General features: G+C 45.0%; 1 protein-coding gene across 1 annotated transcript in view; it reads left to right on the top strand.

The window, feature by feature from the left end:
• Positions 1-21,029, top strand: part of LPXN (leupaxin) — a 39,339-nt gene extending 18,310 nt beyond the window's left edge. Inside the window, exons 4-9 of the mRNA XM_040259435.1 lie at positions 1,869-1,968; positions 5,598-5,765; positions 6,956-7,129; positions 7,232-7,313; positions 18,717-18,865; positions 19,700-21,029. Coding sequence (XP_040115369.1) covers positions 1,869-1,968; positions 5,598-5,765; positions 6,956-7,129; positions 7,232-7,313; positions 18,717-18,865; positions 19,700-19,969 — 943 coding nt within the window. The 3' untranslated portion in view covers positions 19,970-21,029. The remainder of the gene's footprint in view (positions 1-1,868; positions 1,969-5,597; positions 5,766-6,955; positions 7,130-7,231; positions 7,314-18,716; positions 18,866-19,699) is intronic.
• The last annotated feature ends 5,529 nt before the right edge of the window (positions 21,030-26,558 follow it).

The raw sequence follows: 26,558 nt of genomic DNA, 5'->3' as shown, positions 1-26,558 counted from the left end.
CGCTCAGTCGTGTCCGACTCTGTGACCCCATGAATCGCAGCACGCCAGGCCTCCCTGTTCATCACCAGCTCCCGGAGTTCACTCAGACTCACATCCATCGAGTCGGTGATGCCATCCAGCCATCTCATCCTCTGTCGTCCCCTTCTCCTCCTGCCCCCAATCCCTCCCAGCATCAGAGTCTTTGCCAATGAGTCAACTCTTCCCATGAGGTGGCCAAAGTACTGCAGTTTCAGCTTTAGCATCATTCCTTCCAAAGAAATCCCAGGGTTGATCTCCTTTAGGATGGACTGGTTGGATCTCCTCGCAGTCCAAGGGACTCTCAAGAGTCTTCTCCAACACCACAGTTCAAAAGCATCAATTCTTCAACACTCAGCTTTCTTCACAGTCCAACTCTCACATCCTTACATGGCCACAGGAGAAACCATAGCCTTGACTAGACGGACCTTAGTCGGCAAAGTAATGTCTCTGCTTTCAATATGCTATTGCCTCTCAAAAGGAAGAGAATGTGTGCTTTTATTTTTTTCTTTGTATTCCTCTTCAGTTTTAAAATGTTCTACATTCAACATTGCTCATTTTATATCGAACATAATTTTTCATAGGAATCGCAATATTGTGACTATATTAATGTAGTATCCTGAAAGTTATTTAATGGAATCACAGTTGATGAACGCGCGTGTGCATCTACGCTACACACGTACGTGAGAGCCGCACTGTTGAGGCCCAGCCTGCCGCTCCTGCCGTCTCATCTGTTTCTGTCAGTGTCTCTTTCCTAGTATAGCTGACCTTTGTTTTGAAAATATAACTTCATACACACAATTATTTTATGAACTCACATATGTAAAAAGTCAAAGAGGTATCTTCTGTTTACTCTTGTGTATATACCTAAAACTGCTCTGAAAAATAGTCTTTAAAAAAGAAATCAAAGTAGAGAATTCCCTGGCTGTCCAGTGCTTAGGACTCCGTGCTTTCACTGCCGGGCCCAGGTTCAGTCCCTGGTCACAGAACTAAGATTCCACAAGGCTCACAGCACAGCCCAACGCAAACCAAAAAAAGTCAGACAAACTGAATATATCCAGGGTAACCTGAGACCACCTCCAGCAGCATCTCTCCTCCCACCACCTACTTGCCAGCTCAACAGGTTGCTGTCTGGTCTGTCTTCTTACAGATCTTTGTGTGTGCAGCTTCAGACTTATGTATCCGTGTTTCTAAAATGATGTCAATGGAAGGATAGTTTTCATGTTGTTCTGGGCCTTGTTTTTTTAAGTTAGCAGTATAAATTAGAAGTCTTCCTTAGTTCATATAAATCTGTTGACATTTTTTTTTTAGCAGCCACAGGGTATTTTATAGTGTGGGTGGACCATAATTTATTTGACTGTATCTCCATTTAGTTTTAATTTGCTCATAAAACTATACTGCTTTTGTGTTTCAAGGAGTGTCTTGGTGCATGTATCTTCATAGATATGTCCAATTTTTCTGTAGGATAGAGTCTCGTAAGTAAAATTGCTGAATTGGTCTAGTCTTAGTCATATCTAAGGGGTTAGTGGGTCTAACCAGGTGGCACGGTGGGAAAGAACCCACCTGCCAATGCAGGAGACATAGGAGGAGCAGGTTCAATCCCTGGGTCGGGAAGATCCCTGGGAAAAGGAAATGGCAGCCCACTCCAGTGTTCTTGCCTGGAGAATCCCACGGAGAGAGGAGCCTGGCGGGCTACAGTCCCTGGGGTCGCAAAGAGTCGGAGACGACTGAAGCGACTTAGCACGATGCACAGGGCTAATAGTTAAAACTGCATTTTCTGGTATTTTAGGCACGGTCTAATGCTTATTTGAGTTTTGGTGTGTTCGTCTGATTTTTTTCTTTCCTCCTTACAGTGAGATTCGAGACCCAAAGGAATCGCCACCAGCTTCTAAAACCTCAGCAGCCTCACAGTTGGATGAGCTGATGGCCCAGCTGTGTGAGATGCAGCACCAGGTGGGCCCAGCCCTGTGACGCAGCCCGCAGGCCTTCTCGCTGGGGACCCCCGCCCTGCCTCCCGCTTCAGAAACTCTCCCAAGTCCTTACTGGTCCTGCCGGACTCAATTGGCTCAGTGGATGAGCTCCCTGGAGGGTGGCTGTGTTGGGTTTGTTTCCAGTGTTCAGCAGAACGATTCACTTCTGTGTCTCCATGTATATCTCTATCTGACCTTTTTCTGTTAGAGGTTATTGCAAACTACTGAGTACGGTTCCCTGTGCTGTGCAGTGGTAGGTCCCTGCTGGTTATGTTTTATGTACAGTAATGTGTCCATGGTAATCCCAAACTCCTAACTTATCCCTCCCACCCTTTACCCCCAAATGTGCTAAGCAGCTTCAGTCATGTCCGACTCTCTGCGACTCCATGGACCGTAGCCCACCAGGCTCCTCTGTCCACGGGATTCTCCAGGCCAGAAGACTGGAGTGGTTGTCATTTCCTCCTCCAGGGATCTTCCCGACCCAGGGATCGAACCCTCATCTCTTACGTTTTCTGCCTTGGCAGGCAGTTCTTTGTCATTAGCGCCACCTGGGAAGCCTTTTACCCTCTTGGTGACCATACTTTTTTTTTTTAGTCTATGGGTTTATTTCTGTTTTGTATATAAGTTTATTTGTGTTGGGTTTTTTTAGACGTCTTATCTGGATATAAAAGACTGTGATACAGGTTCTGATTTCAAGGGGCTTGGAGTGTGCTTGATAAAATGAGACATAAGACTAGGTGACATTAGACTAAAAGATAGACTGTTTGCACTAAAGCTGGATAAAGTGTGGAAGGGCTGTTAAAGAGACCTCCCTGAGTTAGACAGAGGAGACCCATGGCAAGCTGGAGCATAGCAAGGGAGAGCAAGCGTGACTTTGGAAGGAAGGATGAGTCCTAAACTCTTACTGAGAGAAAACCCACCCCTCTTGGTCTAGTCTCTGGGCTTCCCTGGTGGCTCAGTTGGTAAAGATATGCCTGCAGTGTGGGAGACCTGGGTTTGATCCCTGCATCGGGAAGAACCCACTGCAGTATTCTTGCCTGGAGGATCCCATGGGCACAGGAGCCTGGCGGGCTGCAGTCCACGGGGTCGCAAGAGTTGGACACGACTGAGCGACTAAACCACTGCCACCACCATAGTTGACCAACAAAGGGGTGATTTCAGGTGCACAGCAAAGTGATTCAGTTATGTACACACACACATCCTTTTTCAAATTCTTTTCCCATTTAGGTTATCACAGAATATTGAACTAGAATTCTTAAGGTAGAGAATCCAACCATTCTGAATTGGTTCGGGTATTTGATATGCACACTTGAAGTGACTATGAAGTAATTTCAAGGCAGTGTATAAAAATGTGTGTGATTTGAAGGGCAGGAATCATCTCTGTGGCTCACCTTTGGCTTTCCAGTGCTGTTTCTGATGCATTATGAATAATGCATATTATTAGAGAGACAATGAATAAATATTAGAAACAAGTTTTTTTTAGTATTTACAATAAAGCTGAGTGCATTCCTCATCGCACTGTATATCTGAAAATTGTTGTTTAGTTGCTAAATCATGCCAACTGTTTTACAACCCCATGGACTATAGCCCACCAGGAGCCTTTGTCCTTGGGATTTTCCAGGCAAGAATACTGGAGTGGGTTGCTATTTCCTTCTCCAGGGGATCTTCCCGACTCCAGAATGGGACCTGCATCTCCTGAAGCAGCAGGCGGATTCTTTACCACTGAGCCACCAGGGAAGCCCATATCTGAAAATACTAGGAGAAAAAAAAAAACTACATTAGCAGTTTTAATTGTGTGATGGTTTAAAATTGATTTATCGTGTGTCTTAGTTTATTTACATTTAAAAATTTATGTTTGTGTTTTGAATTAGCCATACCTTTACACTATACAAAAATCCAGAGCACAACAGTGTACAGTGAAGTATTCCCAGCCATCCAGTTCTGCCCCCTGGAGGTATTCAGTGTTTTCTGTTTTTCACATAATCCTTCCAGAAGCACTCTGAAATATACCAGCAAATAGATGTAATTGTATATATAGACACAGACACATTGCTGTGTTTTTGCTTAGTTACTTTCAGGCCTTTTCGATGTTGACCTTTAGAACCCGAACCTCCTAACGTTATCTAATAGGAAAGGAAGGAAATGTGTCAAATGATACTTTCTCGAAGGGAAACGAGCATTTTTAGTGAGATAGTGGGAGGTGGTCCCAGGCAGAGGCCTGAAAGCAAAGGGGAACAGATCACTCTCTCGGGAGACTGCTGGGAGCCTGGCTGGCTTTACACAATGGGGGCTTTTTACTGAGTAATCAAAGGTGAACTTGGAAAGGTGAAGTGGGGGCATGGATGGGAGCCGCAGCGTCCATCTGATGCTGCCACTTCAGCGCCGGAGGCCGTGGAGAAGCGCTGCAGCCCTCTGGCCCGGAAGTTGCGGTACTCTGGAAACGGGGAGTTGAGAGAGGGGAGTTGAGAGAGACGAGTTGGGCAACTGTTCTGTCGTTTGAAGTCTTCCCTTTGAATGTTTTATCACAGCTGCATTGGAGTTTCTCTTTAATAAATCCAACCCATCACCAAGTTTTATCTGACCACCTCTGACCACCTTTTCCACCATCACTGGCCCAAGTCATCTCTGATCCCAGCTGTTTTGAAAGTCTCCTGCCTAACGAGCGCCTCTGATTCCTCTTGCTTTGTCCACACCTAATTAATTCCTCACTCAGCTACCCCAGGGATCTTGTGAATCAGATTCTTTCCCTCTCATGCTTGAAGTGCCCTAATGGTTCCATCACCCTTGGAATAAAACTGGAGCTTTATTAAATAATAACAATTATTTATCTTTATTAATAAAACCAAAGCTTTATCCTGCGGGCTCTGTGTGATCATTGCCTCTTTTTCCATTGTTTTCTCCTGCCTCACTCATCCTCAATCCCTCTGTTCTAGCCCTACTGATCTCTTTTTACTTTTTATGTGTCAGACTATCTCATTCCTCTGGGCCTTCCTTCCCTATAAAATGCTGTTCTCACAATTGTCAATATTTCTGTGTCTCAGTAAATCACTCAAATATCTGCTCAGGTATCAGCTCCTTAGCCTTCTCTGATTGCCCTCATCTGAATCCATTCTTCCTCACCATCCCACTGTCTGTCTTTTGTCTCAATATATAATTCGTATCTCTAACCTGACATCTATTATTTCTTTAATTGCTTACCGTCTGTTACTCAGAGAAAATAAATTCCATGAGGGCAGACACTAGGTTAGTCTTGAGAATTCTCTGCACCACGAGCCTAGAGCAGTGAGTGGCCCAAACCAGCTGCCCAATAAGCACCGCAACATAAATGAATAAGAAGATGCATTGTTGACCTGCGGTCATCATACGAGATAAGGTGCCATCTTCCTACGTTCAGTTTCCAACTGCCAGAAGAAATCTGCAAACAGGAAGACTAGTCAGAGTTCATTCAGCCTGAGGAACTTAGAATGAAAGGGAGATGAAAGCATCTTTTTTTTTTTCGGTGTTGCAATGCTCGATTCTTCCAGCGCCTTGGAGGAAGTTCAGGGAAAGACTAAGAGGCAGTGCAGAAGATGCCAGAGGATAACTCTCTTTGTGGTTCTCTTCTTGGTACAGGTTACAGCGAAAGCAGATGCCGGCAAGAAACCCGTATCCGACAAGCAGGAACGAGAGGCCTCCCTGGACTCCATGCTGGGGGGCTTGGAGCAGGGCTTGCAGAGCCTGGGAATTGCCACAGTGCCCAAGGGCCAGTGTGCCTCCTGCCAGAAGCCGATCGCTGGCAAGGTGGGGCGGGCCGGGACACTGATGCCGCGGCCATCCTCGTCTGCGTGTGTCGGTCTCCACCCTCCAAGGACTGCTCTTTCCTCTTATGACCTAGGACAATTTAGTAATACTTGCCGATCCTTCACAGTGCTCCGGGGTGGGACTAAGCACTGTACAAGTCTTCTTTTATTTAATGGTTGCATTATCCCTTCAATCCTGAATCAGGAAGATCCCCTGGAGGAAGGCATGGCAGCCCACTCCAGTGTTCTTGCCTGGAGAATCCTATGGACAGAGGAGGCTGGCGGGCTACCGTCCATGGGGTCACAGAGAGTCAGACATGACTGAGTGACTGAGGGCACACACACATACACACAGCCCTTCAATGGTTACAAGCTCTTTGTAAAGATGAGGAAACTGAGGGCTCAGGGTCATTAACTGACATGTCCAAAGTCTAGTAAGAGATTGATGTAAGATCCAAATCCAGGAGATTCTGGCCTGAGAGTTCGAGCTCGTAACCCTTTTCCTCTATTGCCTTATGGAGAATAATTTTCCCTCTGCTCCCTTGGTTCAAATCTTCCCAGGGCAAAGTGACTGATTATTCAGCCACTCCCAGCATCATAGCATGACCACAAATTCCTGCTTGGGCACCATCCTTCATCCAAGGCATTGTAAAGGGTGTTGAGACCTGACTTTCCACAGGGTGTGAGATGAGGTGTCCAGATCAGAGGAATAAAAACTGTCATTGGTCTTCTCCTATTCCTGGGATCCCTTCCAGGCCAAGCGTGTCGTCCGTCACCACTGTGCTCTATTCCATCTCTGTAATTTTCTGGGGCAGTATAGCGGAATGAGCATTTATTAGGTCAGGAAAGTGGACAGCATGCCATTATCAGTGAAGTATGGATCACAGGTGGAGAGGGAATGGCAGCCCACTCCAGTACTCTTGCCTGGAGAATCCCAGGGACAGAGGAGCCTGGTGGGCTGCAGTCCATGGGGTCGCAAAGAGTCGGACACGACTGAGCGACTCACACATACACACATACCCATGGACCACAGGCCGCGTGAGAGCACCCGAGGTCTTGGCCTCAGTGTGGCCTAACTGCAGGGGGTGTCGTTTCCATGGATGCTGTTGAAAGAGCACGCCCCAGAGTCGTGCACACTGCAGACACCCCGAGTGCCCGGGTCCCCACACCAAGCTTTGCTTCACGCTGCAGATGATCCATGCGCTGGGGCAGGCGTGGCATCCCGAGCACTTCGTGTGCGCCCACTGCAAAGGAGAGATCGGCTCCAGCCCCTTCTTCGAGCGGAGCGGCCTGGCCTACTGCGCTGAGGACTACCACCGTCTCTTCTCCCCGCGCTGCGCGTACTGCGCCGCCCCCATCCTGGACGTGAGTGAGCCCCGCTGCCCGCGCCTTCGCGCAGTTTTTGTTAGAGCCCGGCTCTGTTTTACGGCTCTGCAGCCTCCTAATCGCTCTCCGTTGCTTTTCCAGAAAGTGCTGACGGCCATGAATCAAACCTGGCACCCCGAGCACTTCTTCTGCGCTCACTGTGGAGAGGTATTCGGTGAAGAAGGTACGGCCCGGGCGTTACAAGAGGACCAGCAGGGCTTTTCCCTGATCTCTGCTGGTCCTGGTTCCTGCCTCGACCACCTGGGTGCCCATTTCGGTACCAAACGCCATCCCTTTCCTACCTGATCTGACATTGATACCTTTTGCTTAAATGAAAAATTTAAATCAAAGTCATACAAATGCGTAGTTTAGAATGCAAATACTACGCCGAGTAATAGTAAAAAAGAACACTCCTTTGCTTTTCCTTTTTCCACCTCCAAGTCCAGTTCTCCTCTCTAAATATTTTAGCTTCTTCTATTATTTACTTGTGGGGCTTTCCAGGTGGCGCCAGTGGTAAAGAACCTGCCTGCCGATTCAGGAGACGCAGGTTCCATCCCTGGCTCGGGAAGATCCCCTGGAGGAGGGCATGGCAGCCCACTCCAGGATTCTTGCCTGGAGAATCCCACGGACAGAGGAGCCTGGCGGGCTACAGTCCGTGGGGTTGCAAAGAGTCGGACACGACTGAGCGACTAAGCACAGCACATTATTTACTTGTATATTTTAAACAGGATATTCCTCTATATGGATTTTTTTGTCCAATTTTAGCCATTACGTGTTAACTTTCTACCAAGAGAGATAAGCATTTAGAAATGTTATTACTCCTCCACCCACCCCCACCCAACATAATTCCCCTCCCCTATTCTCTCAGTTATAATTAGGTCATAATTATAAATCAGATCAGTATTCAATGTGTACATGTTGGCAGTCACATATATATTGCTCACAGTTGAGTCATGTAACAGTGTGGATTTGGGGCTTCGTCTGCCTGGTTCAAATCTGGGCTGTGGCATTTATTAGCCATATGATGTTAAAGTTATCTTTAGAGCTCACTTTCCTCATGAGTAAATGGACCTAATAATAATGCTTACTTTAGAACTTCCCTCCTGGTCCAGGGGTTAAGACTCTGCACTTCCAATGCAGGAGCATGGGTTTGATTCCTGGTTGGGAATCTAAGCTCTCACATGCCATGTGGCACGACCAAAAAGATTTTTTTTTTAAGTAAGAAAAAATGATAATGCTTACTGTATAGGGTCATTATGAGGATTTTAAGAGACAATATCAATGTGTTTGCAACAGTGCCTGGCACGTGAAGACTGATAATGAAGATGACAATCATTCTCGTGGTGTCCTTTTCATACACGTGTTATTTCCTGAAATTAACATCTGGATCCCTTTTCATTAGCTTAATTCTCATTGTAATTATCACTAATTTATCTGACAGAGCTGCGAAATCCCTCTCAAAATTGTCAACCACTTCTGGTAATACGTCAGTTCTGTTCGTTTCTTTCTTTCTTTCTTTTTTTTTCTTGGAGACATCTGTCCAGGAGACTTTCATCCTTCTGCTCCAGCCTGCCTGCTGAGAAGCAATACTTTGTCTCAGGAATCCCTTATACTAAATCCTTTCTTCCATCTTTGAATGTGTATTATTGCTTTTATTTTGGTGGAGCACACCCTCCAGTAGCTCCTGGTAAAACCTTTGAAACCTTAAGCATCTGAAAATATCTTGTCTACCTTAAGTAGACAGGAGCAGGCAGAAGCTGTTTCCCTCACCATTCTGAAGACACTGCTTCACTGTCTTCCTGCCTCCGTGGCTGAAGTTTTTTTATTAAGATTTTGTTCTTGTTCCTGACCCTTTCTGTGTGACCTGTTTTGCCCCTGTTGCAGGCTTTTTACTCCCTTCTGTTTTCTGCATTGTCTTGATTTTTTTTTCCTGACTTCTTTTTATGTTTGTTTTGAACCAATATAACTTATGTATGAAATCGGAAAGCTTCTTTTTCTTGTCCTTTTAGAATTAATTCACAGGGAAAGTTGTCTTCTAAATAAAAATTTGAGGCTGTCTTATGTCTTTTTTGATTATTCTTAATGACTTACTCTAAATAGAAAAGTAAATTTAAGACACAAAACACAAGTCTAAATCCTTAGGTAATTCATTCTGTATAATAACTAAAGCTTCCAACTTATTTAAAGTGACAGCTACTCTTTCCCCTGGTGGGGCCTTTAAGCTGCAGAAGGCCAGGGAAGAGGGCTATGGCCGGTCATTGGTCCTTTCTTGCTTTTGTTCTCACACCCACTGCTAATCTCCATAGCTGACCCCTCCAGAGTAGAAACAGGGGTGGAAGGGTTTAGCTTGGAGGGCAGAAAAGTTCTAAGTTGTCTAATTTGCTTTGAACTCTCTGGACTTGATGTATATTTAACTCTGACTTTTCTTTTTGCTGTTGTTTAGTTGCTAAGTCCTGTCTGACTCTCTTGTGACCCCGTGGACTGTAGCTTGCCAGGCTCCTCTGTCCATGAGATTCTCCAAGCAAGAGTACTGGAGTGGGTTGCATTTCCTTCTCCAGGGGATCTTCCTGACCCAGGGATTGAACCTGGGTCTCCCGCATTGCAGGCAGACGCTTTATCGTCTGAGCCACCAGGGAAACTGGCTAGAATGACTGCACTTAATTTCAGGTGCCTCTCTCTATTCAGCGGCCGTAGGCCGTTTAACCAGACTCTCACCTGTGGATCTTTTCCGGGGAGGAGTCAACTTCCATCAACGGTATGGGACGGGCACCCATGCCCAGCTCTCAGAGTGGTCCTGTTGCAGTCGCTCTCTTGACTTGAGGGTCCCCGGGACCATGCCTCATGCCTCTTGGTGATGGTGGGGGAGCAGACATGGCCCAGCTTTCTCAGAGAAATCCCTGTCTCAGCCTCCCTTTCTCTTTGCTGTTGTTCAGAAGCTCGGTCATGGCCCACTCTTGGCGACCCCGTGGACTGCAGCACGCCAGGCCTCCCTGTCCTGCGCCATCTCCTGGAATTTGCTCAAACTCATGTCCGTTGAGTCGGTGATGCCATCCAACCGTCTCACCCTCCATCTCCCCCTCTCCTCTTGCCTTCAGTCTTTCCCAGCATCAGGGAAAAGCCCCTTTCTCTTTGCCTGTTTTCTAGCCTAGGAGTAAGGGAGGAGCCCAGAATTTGTGCAGACAGTCCCTAGCTGTCTCCTTGGAGGGACGTCTGGCCGCGCACTTTGAACTTTGACCTCTGTCACATCTTGATGCCCTCTATCCCGCTGCGTCGGTCTTCGCCAAGTGCTGCTGACCTTTCTTGCCCACTCTTTATTTAAGAATGGATGAGACCCTTTAATGCTGACGGAAGCTCTGTGGTGAGGCAGAACGTGCTGACTGGTGGGCCGGTACTCAGGTAGGGTGCTGCAGGACCCTTGAATATTAATATTTTAGGTCTTCTGTCTTGAATAAATTTTACCAAAGAGTTGTGCTGTCTGTCAGCTTTACAAAAATTAGTAAAAGGGATTAGGGGATGGGGTTTTTACCGTTCAGTATGCCAACTTTTATTTAATTCCCATTTTTTACTAAAAAACGTAGAACTCTAATTCCGTCAGGCTTCCCTGGTGGCTCAGACGGTAATGGCTTTGAGCTGCCTTGTGGCTCTGCCTGCAATGCAGGAGACCCAGGTTCGATCCCTGGGTCAGGAAGATCCCCTGGAGAAAGGAACGGCAACCCACTTCAGTGTTCTTCCCAAGAGAATCCGTGGACAGAGGAGCCTGATGGGCTATCGTCCATAGAGTTGCAAAGAGTTGGACACGGCTGAGTGGCTAATACTTTTAGTAGAAAAGTAACTTTTGGACTTTTCTTATAATACATGTCCAGTATCCCTGAACATTGAGACCCTCTGACTTGAAATTTACAGAAATAATCATTTCTGTAATTATTATTTACAGAAATTATTATTAATATTATTTATATAATTATAAATAATTGTTATTTACAGAAATAAATTCTGTAAGTTATTATTTACAGAATAATCATTGTATCTTACAGTTCAGATGGGGAATCTGATTTTCTGACAGTTCTTCAGACTTTCAACCAATCCTGCTCACAGCCTTGAAGACTATTTTATGAGTTTAAAATAATCCGAGCCTGAGCCCCTTTGATGTTTTGGAGCTCAGGATGGTTGAGGGTTTTTTGGGCCATGTTGCTCAGCATGAGGAATGTAGGATGTTCGTTCCCTGAGTAGGGACCAGACCCATGTCCCCTGCAATGGAAGCACAGAGTGTTAACCGCTGGACCAGGAAGCCCCCGGATGGCTTCAGTTTCACCAGCATCTCCCTCTTTAATTATCTAGGTTTCAGGTTTATGCTATTGCTGTTGTTTGTTTGTTTAGTTTTGTTTCTGCCAAGCTAGGTGCCACTCTGACACCTACTTTAAATTTTAGACGATTTTGATATTTCACCTGTGGCATGGTCTTCCCTTTTCTCTTTTCCCCATGAATCTTTCTGTTTTAAATAATTCTTTACCTATTGTGATAGTGATGATTCAAGAGGGTATGAAGATAAGCCCTGTGTTATGCTAGTTCTCCTGGAGGCCAGGTCTTAACTATCAGGCAGGTTAACATGTATGTGTGCTAAGTTGCTTCAGTCGGGCCCACCTCTTTGTGCTGCCATGGACTCCAGCCCTCCAGGCTCGTTTGCTCATGGAATTCTCCAGGCAAGAGTACTGAAGTGGGTTGCTATGCCCTGTTCTAGGGATGGAACCCGACCCAGGGGTCAAACCCCTATCTCTTATGCCTCCTGCACTGGCAGGCAGCTTCTTTACCACTAGTGCCCCCTGGGAAGCCCTATGTATATTCCTGACTATTACTCGTCTAATCTCCAGCACAACTTTGGGAGAATAATTTTACCAAATATTAGATGGAAGCACTGAGCATCAGGGAGGTAAAGTCACTTTTTTTTTTAAGTCATGCAGCTAGAAAATCAAAGAACTGGAATTTAGACTCAGGTTTCACTTCTGCACGTTCCGTGTTTTCTTCTGCACCATTGTAACTGCCCCTTGATGGAGACTGAATCCCTCTTCTGCCGTTGGGTCTCTTTACTTTCTTGGCACAAACACGGGACACTTTATTTGAAGACAGACCTGGGTAGAGTAGCGCTGATAAAATCCAGTCGCGAAGTGCGTTGTAGTGATTTGCTTGCTCCCTGAAGCTTGTTCTGTGCTTTTCACAAATCATTAGGTCTTTCATGTTCAGACTTCACTTTAGTTAAACAGCATTTTTCATTGAGATTTAGTCATGGTCAATTTATATTGCACTGGTCGCCATAGAAGTCTGAGGGTGTGTTGGGTGAAAGAGTCAGCAAGTGAATACTGCCCGTGGATAATTATGATGTGGAAGGCGCCTGACAGCAGACACCAGTGCATACATATTTCAAGAAGAGACGTGAGTTAAATACAGAAGAAAAATACCCTGTCCATAGGATAACCAGGAAATGCCTTGAAGGTAGCTAGCTCGCATTGTTTTCGGCTTGGGCCCCTTCTAACTAGACAAGGCTGAATTGGTCATTTATGACTTTATATAATCGATATGAAGCCACGCTTAAAGCATATTCATTGAGACAAGTGACCAAAAAGGCCCGTTACTAAGCAGAAGCTCCTCTTGGGTTGGCTGTTTGCTTTCATCCATTGTTTTCTGTAAATGCGCCTCCTGCCATATGGTTACCCCATTAGTTAGGTGACATCCGGCCTGGCCCCAGGTCCCATAGTCACACACGAAGTTCCTGTAATGACAGCGCAACCGCTGAGCCTCCTGGGAAATTAAATCCATCTGCATTTTTGTTTCAGTTCAGAGGATTCCTCTCTAAGGCTCACTAAGCACACCAGCCCTTAGCATCCTCCCACAGGGACCGGGTCCCCAGTGCCTGTGTCTTTCTCTTTAATTGTTCATTATCCCGGCCACGCAGGTGCCCCCTAATTTCCCCGGTGGCTGTGAGCCTCACCAGAGTACAAACACCCTTCTTCGCTCGAAGGTACTTTTGCAAATTGTTAGTGTTTCTTATCTGTCCTCCAGAGTAATTGGCCCCGGAGAGAGCCTCCAGGAAAGTTAAGTGCTGAAACTTTCTCAATTTGTTGGATTCCTCACTGCAGGGGTATCACAGCAAGTTGGGCTGATTGCCTTCGAGTCCTCTCCTGGGGCTCACCTGACTGAAACAGAGGCTGTTACTTCCCTACTATCTCATGCTTGAGACCAGCTCCCCTGTAAATGCCTAGATGAGGGTCATTCCTAGGGCAGTCGGCCTGTCTCACAATTTTCTCAAGTAACACCTACTTCTAGGCAAGCTCAGTTCTACCCCATTTGTTTTATGAAACATCAGCATCAGCTTGGGAACTTGTCAAGGAGGCAGAGTTTCGAGCCCCAACCCAGACCAACTGAATCAGAAGCACTGGGCGGGGTGGGGCCACGCAGTCAGCGTAGAGACCAGTTCTCCAGGTGGCGGACGTGTGCTGTGGTCTGTGTGCCGCAGAAGGGAGAAAGAGGGCTGTGCGTGTTGGTTTGCGTGGCTTCCCCTGATGGCTCAGCAGGTGAAGAATCGGTCTGCAATGTAGGTGACACAGGAAACTCGGGTTCAATCCCTGGGTCGGGAGGATCTCCTGGAAGAGGAAATGGCCACCCACTCCAGAATTCTTGCCTGCAAAATCCCACGGACAGAGGAGCCTGGCGGGATACAGTCCAAGGGGTCGCGAAGAGTCGGGCACAACTGAAGTGACTTAGCATGCCCGCTTTCTGTTGTCCTTGATCAGACTCTAGACGTTCTTTGACAAAGAGAACAACTGAGCTCTTCTTTGTCTCAGAGGCAGAAAAGAAGGACACAGGACAGCCTAAAAAATTATTGGTTTACATTTTTAGATCTAGAGTCCTCAGAAATCTATTAAATCGTCTGCTTTTCAAAGAAAGCATAGTTGAACAAGGCAAGGCATATCAGAAAATGACCCGAGGTTATGGACCCCTGCAGCTGCAGGATCTGGACTTGAACCCCTGGCTCCTCCTATTGCCTTTTTTGGATCTGGTTGCTATGGTCAAAGTGTGTTCTAGAAATAATGTTTCTTGTGTTTTGCTTACATGCTGTTTGAGTGGGGCACATTTAGAGATCTCTTCTATTTACCAAATTATTGGGTTATGATATTTAAGCTCAGCTGATACTCGCAGTTCCCGCGGAAAGATCAAGGTGACAACGCGTTTAGGGTCAAGGATGTGACATCCAAGTTAGACTTTGAAGCTAGGCCTAGATTTGAATCAGTTCCTCCACCGCCTAGCTGGTTATTTGTAATTTCGCTGAGCTTCCCTTTTCTCCCTTGTAAAATGGGAGGGTTGCTATGAAGAATCTAATTCCAATTTAGTCCTGCAGGGAGAACCCTCAGTTGGAACCAGTAAAACAGTAGGTGTTGCAAAAATGAGGTTGCTACTGGTCCTCTTTGTTTTAGGTGGAATCTCCTTGGAAATGCTAAGGAGAGTTTCTTCTAGGAAAAGTTCACCTGTTTATGCGTGTTCTAGTTACTCTTGACACGGGGCGACCCTCTTCTGAAGCCATGGTCTCAACCTTGCCGTTGTAGTATTGTTCACAGGCCTGCTAATTCGATGCATGTTTTTTGAGCAGCTTCTATCTACGTATCAGGTACTATTCTAGGAACTAGGGGGGCAGTGACAAAAAACAAAGTCCCCGCATTCATGCTGCGTATGTTCTAGTGAGAAAGACAGACGGCAATCAAACGGCCAACTAACTGATTACCTAACTTACTCTGTGCCTTAGGAGAGGGGATGAGGGAGAGCAACAGGGTTCTGCTTGGAATAAAGTGGTCTAGCTGTTGTTCCCTTAAGAAGACCCCTGAGTTAAGTGAAGAACCAAACTATCTGGGTGTCTTAGGAAATGATTTTTGAAGCAGAGGGAATATATCACACGAATAAGTGCTTGAGGATGAATCAGTTTATTATATTTTTCTTTTTTTTAATGTGAAGACAATAAGACCTTGCATAAAATTTTATTTGTAATCTATTAACTTCTTAACCTAGTGCAACAAAAAATTTGTCCTACCGACATTTTTCTACATTTATTAATATTTGTGTATATATAAAAGTTACAGTATACTTGAAATTCCTTTTTTTCTACTTAAGCGTTTCCCCATGTTGTTTAATAGTTTTATAATAATTTTAAGAATATCAGTTATTCCATCAGGGCTTCATGTAGACAAATTTTAAAAGATTACATGCCTGAAGATGTTTCCTAAAGCATTATTTATAGTTCCAAATACTGAAAACAACTAAATGTGTTTGTAACAATATATTTAGATTGCTTGTGTTTTCTTAGTAGAGCTGTAATGACTCTCTTTAAACATAGAATTTTCTTCTATTGAATTATTTATGTAGACTAACTTCTAGATTTGAGATATTTATATATTTTAAAAATATTGATACACATTATCAAATGACTTTCTAAAAGAATAATGGAATAGTAACATTTATCTTTGTCACTAGGAATATAAAAATATGTGAATACCTCCATACGTTTTGGGGCATTGCATATATATTTATTTAACACTGGTTTTACTATTTAGCTAATTAGAAATTAAACTACTAATTAGCAAAACTTGGAATTTCAATACTTTCCTTTATGTTTCATTCTTAGTCATAATGTTGAATACAGTACCCGTAAAAGTATTTCTTCTTGGGCTAGTTGTCTATTTGTGAAGCAGACTTATTTCAAAGACTTTTAAAAGCAGTCACCATGGGTTTCTTATCTCGCATCATCTGGACACGGGATCTTTAAGAGCCAGGGGTTTTCTAATCTGCACCTAACAGTGAGCATTTCAAGTATTAAAACGAAAGCACTTACACCTCAACACATTTATTTTTAAGCTTTTTATTATGGAAATTTCAATAAATACCAACATTTTGCCAAACGAATTTCCTCTAACCACTACTAAACCACCTAGCCTTTTCTTTCGAGGGAATAATTTAAAAGCAAATCCTAAAAATCATATCATCTCACCATTAAATACTTCAGCCCACGTCATCTCCAACTGATGAACACCCTTCATACTTCACAAAATTAACAGTTCCTTATTTTCATTTAAAACCCACATCCCAATTTCTCAAGTTTCTAAATGGTGTTATTCAGTTGCTTTGTTTGAATCGGGATCCAAGCAAGATCCTCTGTGTACTGCCTTTGACTGCTTTATCCCTCAAATTTTTTGAATCCTGTAACAATCCTCTCTTCCTCACTTTTTTGTAGTGTTGATTCATTAAGAAACTGGAACCTATGTTCTATAAAATGCCCCGTATTCTTGATTTGACTGGCTGCTGCCTCATGATGACGTTTACCTTATTTGCTCTATCTTCATCTTACCCCGCCTTCTCCAGTATTTTCTGTAAATTGTTAGTTTAGACCTAGAGACTTGATTCAGTTTAGGTTTAGCATCTAGGGGAGAATAGGTCATAGATCCTGGCTGCTATGTCCTTCTTGTTGAGTCATATCTAGAGGTATGTAATGACTGGTTGACCTACTTTTGAAAAATGAAAGTGTTACTTGCTCAGTCGTGTCTGACTCTTTACTGCCCCGTGGATTGTAGCCTGCTAAGCTCCTCTACCATGGAATTCTCCAGGCAAGAATACTGGAGTGGGTTGTCATTCTCTTTTCCCGGGGATCTTCCTGACCCAGGGATCGAACCCAGGTCTCCCTTATCGCAGGCAGATCCTTTACCGTCTGAGCCACCAGGGAAGGCTGACCTGCTTTTCCTGATGCTAAGATTGACCACTGGTTGCAAGCAGTGTCAGCCTCACCCCTCCATTTTCAAGTTCCCTGTTGATGATCATTGCCTAGCACCAGTGATCTCAGTTGTGAAATGGTGACTTTTCCATCACTCTTTCAGCGTTTATTAGATGGGATTATATAAACAGTACCGTTTCATCATTAACCATTTAGTTATCTTGAAATACATCTCATACAGGAAAACTGAAGAAACGTTTTACTATGAATAAATGGTTTTACCATGAATAAATGCTTTTATAACCTTATTGAAAAAAGTTTAAAAGATTTTTGTAGCTCTTTTTAGAATACAGCCTACGTATAAATAAAATAAATTATACAGTCAAAATACTGTGTTTTAGAGCCACTGAATGAATTGTTGCCTTCTTTAGTCATATTATCAATTTGATGTATGGTTAATTTGCTAAAACTTGATTAAAATTTTTCAGATTGATTTTTCTTTTCTTTTCTTTTCTTTTTTTTTTACATTTCATAAAACAATAATTGAAATCGTATATCCAGTTTGGAACTCCTTGATTTAGCTATATTTTCCTGATATATAGGTAGCAAATATTTTCCTCGGTTTCTTTTGTCTTTGTCTTTGCTAATGATCTTTTTTGGCCATACGTAAGTCATTCCTATATATTTTTAATGTAGCTAAGTTTATTAATCTTTAACTTCCTTTTGAAATTTGAGCCAATTTTAGCACAGTTTTCTATTCCCCAGTTAAAGAGGAGCCCATCCATTAAAAAAACACAGCATTTGTTCATCGAGGGCTGTGCTGGGTCTTCCTCACGGTGGCGGGCGGGGCTCCTCTCTGACTGGGGGGGCGCGGCCCCCTCCCCGCCGCGGCCTCTCCGCTCGAGGGCCCGGGGCTTCAGCAGCTGCAGCCCCGGCTCTAGAGCGCAGACTCAGTCGTTGCGGCGCACGGCCTTAGTTGCTCCGTGACACGTGGGATCTTTTCGGATCAGGGGTCTAACGTGTCTCCTGCATTGGCAGGTGGAGTCTTTACCGCTGAGCCCCCAAGGAAGCCCGCATCCATTTCGGATTCACGTGTTTGTATGGTTTGAATGATTACATTTGGATTTTTGCATCAGTTTGGAAATTATTATTTAATATTGCTTTCTTTTAAAATATTAGACACTTTTCTTCTCCTCCCTCCCCCAGATACTGTTTTAGATACTGGGAATTATAAAGTGACCAGACCGAAATACTTAGTTTCTTTCAGAGCAAACATTCCAGTCAGAGAGAAAAGGCAGTGAAAAAAAGATGAAGAGATAGACACAGGCTGCAGAGATCCTCTCTGATTAGAGGATATTTGAGTTGATTTCTGAAACACGAGGCGGGGCTCGCCATATCAAGGCCGGCGGAATCTCTAGGAGGAATAGACCTTAACGCTTATTAAATGCTTGCGCAAATCAGACGGGCTGCCCTGGTGGCTGAGTGGTAAAGAAGAGACGTGGGTTTGATCCCTGGGTGTCAGGAAGATCCCCTGGAGAGAAATGGCAGCCCATTCCAGTATTCTTGCCTGGAAAATGCCATGGACAGAGGACTCGTGGGCTACGGCTCATGGAATTGCAAAGACTCAGACACCACTTGTGACAGAACAAGTGTGAACCAGGCCCGACTCAGAAACACTCTGGCTGCGCTGCCTCGTGCCTTTCTTATGACAGCCCCTTGACGTAGGTGTCTATCCGCGCATTTTGAATGTGGGAGAGTGTACGTCATTGCCTTCTTCTCCATCTCTAACTTGGTTTAAGGTCTCAAACCTCAAGAGCAAACCCTTGCTTTCCCTCTCTCCAGGCTTTCACGAGAAGGACAAGAAGCCGTATTGCCGGAAGGACTTCCTGGGCATGTTCGCACCCAGGTGTGGGGGCTGCAACCGGCCAGTGGTGGCAAACTACCTTTCAGCCATGGACACTGTCTGGCACCCAGAGTGCTTCGTGTGCGGGGTGGGTATCCCCGCTTATCTTTTGGGTTTCGGGAAAGGCAGGGTTCTCCTTTCTGGGGAGCAGCTGGTAAGAGGGTCCACAACTCGGGGCGAGAATTTAACAGGGGCTTCTTAAAAGAAACACAAGTTTTTCTCGGCCATTAGAAGGAATGAAATAATGCCATTTGCAGCCACATGGGTGAACCTAGAGATTGTCTTACTGAGTGAAGTCAGACAGAGAAGGAGAAATACAGTGTGACATCCTTCTATGCGGAATCTAAAACAGAAATCAGCTGTGTCCATGGGTCACAAAGAGTCAGACACAACTTAGCAGCTGAACAACAACAGGAGAAGAAATGAGCTTATTTACAAAGCAGAAACAAACTCTCAGACGTCGAGAGTGGATTCATGCTTGCCGAGGAGGCGGGAAAGTTAGGGAGTCTGGGATGGATATGTTCATCCTGCTATACTGATAACGGATAACCAACAAGGACCTACCCTCTAGCAAGGGGAACTCTGCTCAGTGTTATGTGGCAGCCTGGATGGGAGGGGAGTTTAGGAGAGAATGGATACATGTTTATGTATGGCTGAGTTCCTTTGTCGTCTACCTGACACTATCACCATCTTGTTCATCGGCTATACTCCAATACAAAATTAAAAGTTTCTGAAAAAAAAAAGAAACCCCAAACACAACATCCATGTGGGCATTTGCTTGTCTGGTTTGCAGAGGGGCGATATTCTAACCTCTGTGTGTCCACTGGCAGGAAACTGGCAGGGATTTCCAGGCTGAAATTTTGCTGATACTTTACTTCCTGACATCTGCACCGCTTGTCTTTCTCTCCCTCTCACCTCCCAGGACTGCTTTACCGGTTTTTCTACCGGCTCCTTCTTTGAACTGGACGGGCGTCCCTTCTGTGAGCTCCACTACCATCAGCGCCGAGGAACCCTCTGCCACGGGTGCGGACAGCCCATCACGGGCCGCTGCGTCAGCGCCATGGGCTACAAATTCCACCCCGAGCACTTCGTGTGCACTTTCTGCCTGACGCAGCTGTCCAAGGGGGTCTTCAAGGAGCAGAATGACAAGACCTACTGTCACTCCTGCTTCAACAAGCTCTTCGCGGTGTAACCTCAGCTGAGCCCACACGCACCCTCTTCTGATCTGCTGGAAAATTTAAGCCAGGAGAGGGAAGAGTACTTTGTAGTTCCTGACCTTCTTCTGCTCAGTAGGCTTAGAGGAAAAGCAAAGGTGACGGACAAAGAAGGGAGCGTCTAGAGGTGACATGACTAGGCTTCTGGCTTCAAGTTTTGCTCTTAAGCCTTTTTTTTTTTTTTAACAATGCGGTCGAGTTTTGATCTGGGACCCGCTACCTAGTGCCCCTGCATGTGTATTTCCACGTGCATGCATTCGTTCCACTCCTGCCTTCCTCAGCTTTCTCCACTTTCACCTCTGTTGATGGTCCTACAGATAGATCTTGTCTGTTTAGCCTTAGGAACTGGGTCTTTTGAGCTACCCCCATTTCCCTGTGACTGCCTTTCCCACAATCACTGCTGTGGGCTTTGTTCCTGTTTTTTTTTTTAGCAGGAGGATAGTTGCTCTACAGCACTGTGGTGGTCACTGCTGCAGGGCTTTATTCTTGCTGTTAGAGATCACCGTGTCGCTCTTTAGCTCCTTGTGTTTCCCTTCAGGGTGTTTCTCCTTTTCAAGAGAAAGTAGATTTTAACTGGAAAACTTTGACTCCCGACATCACTGATAAATAAAGGAACTTGTGGTTTTAATGACTCAGTGTCATATTAGTCTGGTAAATAAATTTTCTGCTTCCCATGTTGTATGCCAGGCACAATATGCAATTAAGTTTGTATCATACCTCTTGTTTACTTCCATACAACGGGCCCTTTTGTTTACATCAGAAGAAATGAAAAGGAGAGACTCCTAGTCATTGACTTTTAATTTGGGCTCATAGCTTTCACTTTATTTTTTTGCACTTAAGTGATTGATTCAAAGATGGCAAAGCTTCTTAAAAGTTTTTTCATTGCTTTGTTTACCTTTGGAGGAAAACAATTTCCACTAGGCTGTTGCAAATTCATATTTGCATATGCATGCATATCTCCAAACTCATAAAGTTGTATGTATTCGTTCGATTTTCTTGTATATCAACTATATCTCAATAAAGCTATTTTAAAAAGTGGAATGTGCGTCTTCCTTCGACTCCACAGTTGTTGCATGAAAACAAGCAGGATGGCTGTTCTTACAGCATCTCTGAAGAAGGATACTTTAAACCGCATTTCACCACTTTTCAGTTTGGATTAGGAAATCCAACCCCGCCCCGCAAAAACAAAACAAAACAAAACTCCACTTACTTATTTGTTCCTCTGAAAAATATTATGAGTAAACTTGTAGAAAAGCTTGTCAGACTAGTCAAGAGTCTGACTTTCTCAAGTTCTATCTCAAGTCAATTTTAAAGGGAGTCATGCTTCCTCAAAAGAAATCTTGATATGCTCTGTAACATATCTCTCTTACCATGATATTAAAAATAACTGTATGATTATTTGTTATGAAAATTTTTTAAATCACTGAGGAAATCCCCTTCCCTGGAGGTATTTTTAAAATTAGGACTGAATTTTTAAAAATAGACTGATGTCTTTAAATTATTAATATGAGGACAGAACTTCTAGGAGGGCAGGAATTGATGCAACAATTCTTGCCAAGCTTCATCCTGTTGGCTCCTTTATTGGAGTGAATGGTAAAGGGGATTCGAGGGTTAAAAGGAACTGGCAACAGTGAAATTCGATAAAATAGGAACTCCAAATGCACCCGAGCTGTGAGGGAGGCTGATGAGACAGGGAGCCAGCTGGCCTTTCGTCCTGCTGGCCAAGTACAAGACTAAGCAAAATACATGTTCCGTTTCTAAACATCCTCTTGACGGCATATAACTCTGTGATGGTGTTTGCAGGTGTTAATATGGTGGTATTCGTGGTTGGTTTGGGATTTGACAAAAGAAACGGGGTTTTAACCAGAAAGAACGTTCAGGTGGTGACTTTTTTTTTTTTTAAGGATTGGCTATTTTGAGATTTCAGTAGAACCTACGTATTCAAAAATGTCATAGAAAAACCGCAGTTTACTAAGGTAAAATTAAGAAGTGAAAATTTTTATTTTCATAATGAAAGTGGGTTTATATTTGTCCAAAAGGGGATTCTGTCTTCTGGACTAGTGTTTCAGCAACAAGGAAACCACTGAAAAGTTAAAAGTTTTCCTTTTTTAAAAAAATAATACGTTTCTCATACTGATAATATACCTGTTTACTTGGTTCTGAGTAACTCATAGGTTTTATTTTATTTTATTTTTTTATTTTTTTATTTTTTGGTTTTATTTTATTAATCAATTTTTTTTGGCTGTGCCACGTGGCTTGTAGGACCTTCATTCCCCAACCAGGGATTGAACCAAGCCCCCTGCAGTGAAAGTGCAGAGTCTTAGGCACCAGACTGCCAGGGAAGTCTCCAAAATTCTGTTTCTATTTTTCGGCCGTGCCATGCAGCATGCAGGACCTTCGTTTTCTGACCAAGGATCGAACCTGTGCCTCCTGCAGCGGAAGCGTGGGGCCTTAGCCACTGAACTGCCGGGGAAGCCCCCTTTTAGCTTTTAAAAAATAAAACCTACTCTCAAAAGACAGGGTTTTTCCTGCCCATGAGGATATATATTTTTATAGAAGAATGTGCCATTGATTGAAAACTCTATTCTCAAGGAGGAATCACTCAGTTTGGCCAATGGGCCTTTGGAATAGAGCCCTCCAAGGTGATGCTCAGACAACAGTCGTGTTTCCATAGGAGTTCTAGCACGTTACCTTGTAGGATGGCTACTGGGCATAGGCTCCCTGTTTGTGAGCAGTAGAGGGAGACAGCGTGCTTTCCTCTAGCTTTGCAAGCGAAAGTCCCCAGATTCATCCTGACTGCACTCGCTCAGATCGCATTAAAATAGAAGAGAAAACACTCAGCCGTGTCCAACCCTGCAACCTCAAGGACTGTAGCCCACCAGGCTCCTCTGTCCAGGAGATTCCCCAGGCAAGACTACTCGAGTGGGTAGCCTTTCCCTTTTCCGGGGCCTGGGGGTAGGTGGGGTGGGGGTGGGGTTCTTCCCAAGCCAGGGATCGAACCCGTGTCTCCTACGTTACTCTCAGATTCTTTATTGTCTGAGCCACCAGGGAAACCCGCATACCCACCCAGTGACTTTTGCTGGGGGAATTGTACTATGCAGCCCCCCTTAAACCAAACTAGATCATTTCCAGAGTCAGGGTCAGAACTAAGTTTTTAAAAACACAAAGGCCCTGTGCAGGAGATGTGGAGACTTAAAAAATCTGGGGACTGGCCAAAAGAGGTCAATGAATCTTGAATCCGTATGACCATAAATGTTCAAGGGCAAAAGAGTTTCAAGATAATACAGAAGGTGACCAAGCAGACCTTTCCGGTGCCCTGAGGGAACTTGCTCGAGAACCTCACAGAACGTAAAAGCAGAGGGGAGCCTGGAGTGAGGACGTGACGGAAACACGGGGCAGATACTGACCTTCCTTGGGGCTTAAGAAACATCCACAGCAGCTTCAGTCTGAGAATCTGAGAAAGGAGATCCTCCAGCTGAAATCAAAGGGAGGAGTGACGACCGTGTTTAGGGGCAAACATCACAGCTGTGTACGTGTGTGTGTTCAGTCGCTCAGTTGTGTCCGACTCTCTGCGACCCTGCAGACTGTAACTCGCCAGTCTCCTCCGTCCAGGGAGTTTTCCATAAGACTGAGTCTGTTAGTCACTCAGTTGTGTTTGACTCTTTGTGACCCCATGGACTGTAGCCTGCCAGGCTCTTCTGTCCATGGGATTCTTCAGGCAAGAACACTTGGAGACGGTTGCCATACCCTTTTCAATTGGATCCTCCCAACCTAGGGATCGAACCCGGGTCTCCTACATGACAAGCAGATTCTTTACCCTCTGAGCTACAAGGGAAGCCTGTTAGGTGTCAGCAGGTCCTTAATAAGAACAGAGATGGCAGTCATCAAAATATGAGACTGAAAAAGTGACTACTTGCCCTCAAAATGCTGTGAGGTTAGTGTTATTAGATAAAACTCTCCATCAGAGCAGCATGTACCTGCTGAGAACCCAGAGGTGAAAGGGGAATGGAAATCTGCTGGGAGACCCTGGATCAGGAGGAAAGACTCCTCAGACCAGTGCTGGAGCTTGAGCTGTGCTTGTTACAGATGTACAACTTAGCCAGAAGGCAGCAGGGTCTCAAATCTATTCTGAAATCTATACAGAGTGAGGTAAGTCAGAGGAGAAAAACAAATATCGTGTATTAACACATATAGGAGGACTCTAGAAAAATGGTGCTGATGAACCTGTCTGCAGGGCAGGAGTAGAGGCACAGACGTGTGTGGACACGGGGCGAAGGGCTGGGGGAGACGGGTTGGGAGAGTCGGGTCACCGTATACACAGCACCACGTGTGAAATAGAGACGGCCTCTGTACAGCACAGGGGGCTCAGCTCGGCGCTCTGTGATGGCCTCGGGGGGCGCGAGGAAGGCCGAAGAGGGAGGCCAAAGACGAATGCACACGTGTGTCATCGTACAGCAAAAGTAGCGCAACATGCTAACGCAATTAGACTCCAAGGAAACACGAGTTGAAATTCATGCCACGGATGCTGCTTTGTCTAGCGCCTCTCCGTAGAAAGCGGCTCAGTCTCTAACGTCACTGTAATACTGTATGTTTGTAGTGAGAAAATGTTCTAAAAAACTTGATGTCTTACTTGCAAAAAGAAAAAAGACAATTTGGAAAATTGTAAGAGAATTGTTATATTTACCTTTATCCTGAAAACTGGTACTTGAAGAAAATTGGGTTAAAAAGGGTTGAGGAAGAGAAAGAAGATATTTATCGTAATTCTGAGAGGAGCTTGTAGAGACACTTTTTACCATCTTGGAGGCTGAGGATGAAGGTTTTCATTACGTCCAATGACACTCAGAGAATATGACTTTCCCTGTCTGGTTGCTTTTCCATTTTCAGACGAGTTCAGAGATATTGGAACCTCAGAAGTAAGGTGTGCTTAAGGTGTGCCTCTAAGGGGTGCTTAGAGGGAGAAAGATTTTCCTAAAGTGATCTGGAATTTTTGAAAGAGAAGGGGAAAAAAGAAGGGAAGGGAGTTATGGGCTCTATAAGTGAATGTGTGAGTTGCACCAGTTGAAAATTCCAGTGCTTCCAGGAAGCACGGGGAAACAGGAAGGGTGGCTTATAGCACACTCTCTGTGGGTGAAAGAGAAACTGGTGGGGCTGGGCCCCGTCACTCAGCTAATCCCCTCCCACAGACTCGGCCTGGAGGGCCTCTTAGTTTGGGTTCTCCTGGAAGTGGGCCCAAGACTAGGATTTGTGTGTGGTAGTTTATTTAGAAGCGTTGTGGGTGTACAGGCAGGAGAGTAGGGAAGTGAGACAGGGACTAACAGGCACGAACAAACAGCTTACTGGGGTGAAAAGTCGGAGCTCGAAACTCTCGACGACTTCTGGGGTTTATTAGATCACGCCAGATGACAACCAATCCCCCACCCGACCTCTGCTGCCTCTGGTCTGCCCTCTACACAAGCTGGATATGCTTCTGACCAAAGAAAGCCCTTAATCTGAGTGACAGGTGCTTTCGGTAGGAAGCATCAGCTTGCCCCAGGTAGTGAGGACCAGCAGACACAGGAAGTCAGAGCATCGGTCGGGGAGAGTTAAGAGGAGGTGAGCCGGTGGGAAGAAATTCACCAGAGACATCTTCGAACCTCACCTGGAGTGCGGGCTCGCACTCAGTCTCTCGGTCGTGTCCGACTCTTTGTGACCCCGTGGACTGTAGCCAGCCAGGCTGTTCAGTCCAGGGCACTTTCCTGGCAAGCATCCTGGAGTGGGTTGCCATGGCCTCCTCCAGTTGGGATGTATAGTAAGCCGTTTGTTTTCAGAACTTTAATAGGGTACATGTATGCAGGAGAATATAACTCAGCCATAAAAACGGACACAACTGAGTCGTTTATGGTGAGGTGGATGGACCTAGCTAGAGTCTGTCATACAGAGTGAAGTAAGTCAGAAAGGGAAAAACAGTTATTGTATATTAATGCATACCTGTGAAATCTAGAAAAGTGCCACAGATGAGCCTATTTACAGGGCGGGAATGGAGACAGAGATGTAGAGAACAGATGTGTGAGCATGGGCGTGCTGAAGGGGACTAGGGTGAGCTGGGAAATTGGGATTGACCTATATACACAACTGTGAGTACAGCAGACAGCTACTAGGGCGCTGCTGCGTAGCACTGGCTGCTCAGCCTGGTGCTCCGTGATGACCTAGAAGGGTGAGAGCGGGGTGGGGGGGGGGAGGTCCAGGAGGGAGGGGACATATGTTCACATAAGCCGATTCACTCTGTGGCACAGCAGAAACTAACCCAACATTGTAAAGCGACTCTGCCCCAATTAAAATAGAATAAAATGTCCCCCGTTCTAGAAAGCTTAATGCATTTCATCAAGTGTAGCGATGGTTGGGGGGATTTAGGGAGGAAAAGAATGGGCATTTCCACTCTACCCGTGGAAAAATGGCAATTACACAACTTGGCCACGATCACTCAATTTTAGTGATGGCACTAGAGCCGGGCCGATGCTTGCTTATAGAATCCCTTGCCTGGGACACTTTCTCTCAGGCTTTACTTCAACAGTGCGAAATACATCTCAG

Source organism: Oryx dammah, unplaced genomic scaffold, assembly GCF_014754425.2.
Source record: "Oryx dammah isolate SB20612 unplaced genomic scaffold, SCBI_Odam_1.1 HiC_scaffold_17, whole genome shotgun sequence".
Classification (NCBI taxonomy): domain Eukaryota; kingdom Metazoa; phylum Chordata; class Mammalia; order Artiodactyla; family Bovidae; genus Oryx; species Oryx dammah.
The sequence above is the reverse complement of the archived record's forward strand: the minus strand, read 5'-3'. Positions and strand labels throughout refer to the sequence as shown.